Source organism: Pocillopora verrucosa, chromosome 4, assembly GCF_036669915.1.
Source record: "Pocillopora verrucosa isolate sample1 chromosome 4, ASM3666991v2, whole genome shotgun sequence".
Taxonomy (NCBI): Eukaryota; Metazoa; Cnidaria; class Anthozoa; order Scleractinia; family Pocilloporidae; genus Pocillopora; species Pocillopora verrucosa.
Window position 1 is genome coordinate 19,535,010 of NC_089315.1, and position 5,115 is coordinate 19,540,124.

At 39.2% G+C, this 5,115-nt stretch overlaps 1 protein-coding gene across 1 annotated transcript in view; it reads right to left on the reverse strand.

Annotated features, from left to right (window-relative positions):
- The window catches only part of LOC136280355 (uncharacterized), a 1,903-nt gene extending 519 nt beyond the window's left edge, over positions 1 to 1,384 (reverse strand). The window contains exons 1-3 of the mRNA XM_066165366.1: positions 1,138 to 1,384; positions 615 to 758; positions 1 to 519 (exon numbers count right to left, since the gene is read on the reverse strand). The exon at positions 1 to 519 is cut by the window's left edge and continues 519 nt beyond it. Of these exons, the coding sequence (XP_066021463.1) occupies positions 1 to 519; positions 615 to 758; positions 1,138 to 1,344 (870 nt within the window). The 5' untranslated portion in view covers positions 1,345 to 1,384. The remainder of the gene's footprint in view (positions 520 to 614; positions 759 to 1,137) is intronic.
- Positions 1,385 to 5,115: the final 3,731 nt, after the last annotated feature.

Here is a 5,115-nt window from a genome sequence, read left to right on the forward strand (position 1 = left end):
ATCAAAGCTGACTTGAAGGGAATTGTCGTTCACATCGTCATCTATTGTTACGTCAGTATCTTCTTCCAGGTTAATCGAGAGTTCCAGAAGCCGAGGTGGTTGGCTAGATGAAGCTTTGATCGGGGTCGAAGTAAATGGCTGCGTGCAAAGGGACCCAGGCTTAGAGAATAAAGGCAGCGGATTCCATGGTGGAACACAACTATAGTTGTGATCTTGAAGAAGCAGCGCGTCTCCTGTTTCACTAGCAAGCCATTGTGTTCCACACGTCGTAAACTTTTTTTCAGGTTCGCGGTGTTCTGCGCTTGCAGATGTAGCGTCGGTCCGGATAAACTGAGATTCCGTGCAGCTTGGGGAAGAAAGTTGATTCGCCGAAGGTTCTGTTTCAAGCTGTGGAGAAGAGGGCGAAGCAGCACAGGAGGTAGATAGTGTATCGCTAGTGTTTTCCTTTACAACTGAACACGAAGACTTTTCTTGCTCTAAAGATAGCAAATGGGTGTTTTCAAGAAGGGTGTTCAAGACCTACGATGAAATGTAGAATGTACGGTGTTGATTACATTTATAGGCTGGTATCACAAAACAGTAGTTAGTTGCATCATTAATATTTCACACCCCACCTCCTGTCGGCTCTGGCGATTCGCCCTACCAACGCTTGTTTGTCGGATTTTCTTTGGTGGAGGCGCATAGGGAAAAACAGATGGAACTGCATCATCTTTTAAATGTCTCTTTTTCCTGCTACCGTCAGATCCAAGGAGCTCGGACTGTATTTTTACAAGAAAGGAAAACAAACAAACATTAAACACACTAATGGTTTTCCTCATTGTCTTCTTATTTACACAGAGTGACTAGAAGACCTTTTTTACCGTGATTCTGGTATAAACAAATATTCACGTGCCTTATAAGATAATTATAAACACTGCTTTGGAAAAATGCTTGGGAAAAATTCTTGGGAGAAAACGGCTAAGCGCCTCATGGTCGCGATTGAATTTACTACACGTGGTCAATCACCAATGCGAGCTTCAATTTGTTTTGCTGCTATTACAGTGGTTCTTTTAAATAATATTAAAGAAAAAAATACAATTCGAGTATGGGAAAGGTAAACATACCTTTCAGTTTGAAGCAAAGGTCAAATATTCATACCTGAATATTCCGCTTGAAGTCGTCCTTGATAAAGTGATCTGAGCAGACGTAGCAGTTCTCGGGTTTCGGCAGAGCGTCCTCGCGTTTTATTTTTGCCAGCCAAATTTTCTTTAAATTTTCATTTACAGGTAGCTTGTGGAAGCTTACTCCTTTCCCTTTTGTATTTTTGTAAGTATTATGGCAGTTAACTACAAGACAGTTGACCATAGTTAAACCCTCATTAGAAATACTCGTCAGAAAGGTCAATCAAGTCAACCAGGTCAAAGCGATGAACAACAAGGTTTGACTATTGCTACGTCATAGCTGACGTCATGTCCAAGATGGCGTTTTTCTAGTCGCGAAAGTGGCAGATAAGAGCAACTTCAAAGCGCTGTTGTCGTAATTACAAAGCAAACTGGACAAAACGGCAACTATTTTCGAATTCCTGTGGAAAAGTTCTATTAATAGAAGTAAAATTTTTCTAGACCGTACTTCCCCTTTAATAACTTTTGCCCATTTCTTTTTATAGGTTTATTGAATGAAAGATAAACTTCGACATTTTCTGACTCTATAACTGCTAATCTAACACACAAAACTCAGAAACTCTACCGAACTCAGCAAGCATATCTGGACCCTTAAAGAAAGTAACATTGACCACTTTATTTCATGGCGCATCCTTTCATCAAGGTCGCCCTACAACAGCGCAAACAAAGGATGCAACCTCCGCCTCAAAGAAAAATTACTCATTATTCGCCGACCCGAATTATCATCACTCAGTAAACGTAATGAGCTCATGTCCTCAAGCCACCACAGAAACAAAACGTTACTGCGTAACAATTGAAGTATTATTTTTATGCAAATTTATAGAGTATACAAACGATGGTACGAATATTCTTAACAATAAAATTCCCTGATGAGTGAGCAATCACGAAACAGGCTTGTAGGGATGAAAGTATAGTCTCTGCTTTTTCCCCTATCGCAACATATGAAAGAAGATCGTCAGAAAGACTGCATATAAATTGAAAAGTAGCCATGTGATAAAGTTCCACATCAAAATCTCCGAGGTCATATTTACTGGACAACTCCTTTAGACCAAGGAACGAATTAAGGTGCTTTTTCAGCGCCAGTACGGTGTTTACATCGTTAATAGGAAGGCGGCTTCTGTGACGCTCAATTGCTGTTTCTGAATCAATTCGATAAAAGCTTACAACAGCTTCTAAAATACGGTCATCGCGTAAGTTGACGATCGAGTTGAGTATCAAATATCATATAACCGATATGTGACTTATGGCCTTGATGTGGATGGTCCATGCGGTGATATTAACGAAATATGACATTCTGGCGTACTCCTACTGATATGTAACAAAAAACATACTTTTATTGGAAAAAATAAATCAACTGCCCTTATTTTGCAACCAGTTTTTAGGATATTTAGGGCGATCCGGTTTTTTGTCAGCTGTCATTAAAAGTGCACCACAAATGTCAATTGTCCGTTAGATCTTCAGCGATTTGTCAGTTGTCAGTTATCATCATTCAGACCCTCAAACAAGGCCACACCACAACACCGGGAGCAGCGTTCTCTACTTTTCGCGAAAAGTGCGAGGATTCCTTACGTTCCATGTTAACCAGTGCTGAGAAGATGCAGAAAATGGGGCCTGCAGTTTATCATCCTGTTCCGAGAAGACTAAAACGTCTAACAGTTAACAGATGTCATAGCAAAGTCAGCTCATTCTCCCCAGTCCTTTCAAGACTATGAGTGTTGGTCCGGTCTGAACCCTCGATGTCACGCACGGCAGTCCGGCGCCCTACAACATAAGCAGGCGGTGGTTGAACAACCATTCCGGATTAATGAAAATGAAAACCGATGTTATGCGAGGTCCAGTCTCAACTTGGCGTATAAATAGTGAAACAGCGTCATAGCTACAAAATAGAATCATGGATCACGAAATAAACAATGATACACGATTTTCTGTTTCGAGTTCGATGAGCTCATATTCAGCTTCTTCAATACTGCTGGTGTTACCAAGTGCATCGTTTTTTGTTTCACTCTAGATTAATTTTTCAATCCTTTTTTAAGGAAACACTTCTTGTAATAAGAAATTGTTGTATTACAATGTCCGAAATTAAATGGGTTTTCCGGCGAGCTGAGTTTTGGTGCAGCGGATCTTTGTTGTCGATGGCTTCGTCAGCAAAGGATCAAAGGATGTATTACATGGTAACAAAATATTTTCATGCACCATTGAATTACCAAATGAATCTGCGAGTTTCGTTGTGATTTTTGTTGTTGTTTGTGGTCATTTAGGACGAATCTATGACCTCTGTTTTGGCCAAAAATGCTGGAAAAGCTATTATTCATGTAACAAAAATAAACTATTTAGTTGCGAAATTATACGAAGTATTCAACAGGCTACAAGCATTTCTTTTTTCTTTTTTGTGGGGAATCAAAGTAGGAATACAAAGAAAACAAATTTTGCACTCTCGGGTAGCCGATCAGAGCACAGGTTTCATATTCGCTCGCGGGTCCCACTTTAACGTATAAATAGCAGAGAAATTGGGAAAACGTGTCAACAAAAGTGAACATTTCAACACCAGAAACACTATGACCACGATTTCTTGATCACGTTTTAAAACGAAACCTCGTTAACGACACGATTAATTATTCTAGTTTTTGAAACGCTTTAGAACATCGATCCACCTCCTCGCGAAACTTGACACGATAATCGTCGACGGTGAATAAATTTTTGTCTTCAAATGTTCGAGCTACGTATCTACAAGGTGGTTAGTAGTATCACCTCTAAATGGTTATCTATCAGAGTTCGGTTTTAGTGGATATACCTTTCCGCGCGATGACGGACTAAACGGGCACAATATTTGCGTGTTTACATCGTACGCTGGAAGATAAAACTGTAGGCTCATTAAATGCTGATATTGGAGCAGAATCCTGTACTGTAGGGCAAGACTACCTCAGCAGCTTCACGGAAATTTCCTACATTTGCCATTCACTGTTATATTGCACAATATTCTTTTTTGATCAGCAATTCGTTCACAAATAATTTTAAAGTTCTCTTTTGCTTTGCGATACCGAAATGTTTGTTTTTGTTTCTTTTTTCATGTTTCATTTCGCTTTCAGTCTACTCCTTCCGCCAATTGCAAATGCTAATATGGCCTAGCAGTTAATTTATTTGATGGCCTACAAGATTATGCTATGAAGGAGTCTGTGTGCTGCGTTTAACTTTCAATTTGTTGTAGATGAAGTTCGTTTATAATAAGAGTATTGATGAATAGGACACTTTCCAGTGCCATCTTCTCCAGTCCCTCAGATAACCTCGTATTCAGTGCCTTTTTTGAATTCGAAATGAAAAAATCGGGTCCTTTCCCAACATAATTTGCAAAGGGCCAGCTACTTCCAGCTATTCAAAATTCCTGGCTCCTTCTAAAATATTAAATAAAAGAGGTCATTAAGTAGAACTTTTAATTCTGTTGAAAAAAAACTTTGTCCAACAATTTTCGATAGCTTTGAGGGAGATTTACACATGCACTTTGTTGAAGAACAGGGTCGATAAACGTGTTTCTTTAAGCAATAGGCTCGCGAGGTGTTGGTAGAATTCGTGACGGTTATGCAAACCCTCGAAGGTGTTTCGGTTTCGAATAAGTTTCGTGAATTCTCCCAGACCCACAAGCGATAAAATGAAGGAATGAGAAAAAGAGTCTTTTATTGCATTATTTTTAATCCATGCTTATCCATGCCTACCGGGTATAATTAGGTTGTTTATTGCAACTCACGCATTTTGATAAGGAACAGCCTTAAACGACGTTTCAACAGATGAGACTACGAAAACAAACAGACAAACAATTGAAAAAAAAAAACATGACACAACCCGCGGAACTTGACTGGAGCTGTCACGAAACCACAATATGATTAAGTTATACACTTAAGTAATTAACCATAATATGATTAGCTATACAAAGTTTTCTTTGGGTTACTTTTATCTGAGTCCT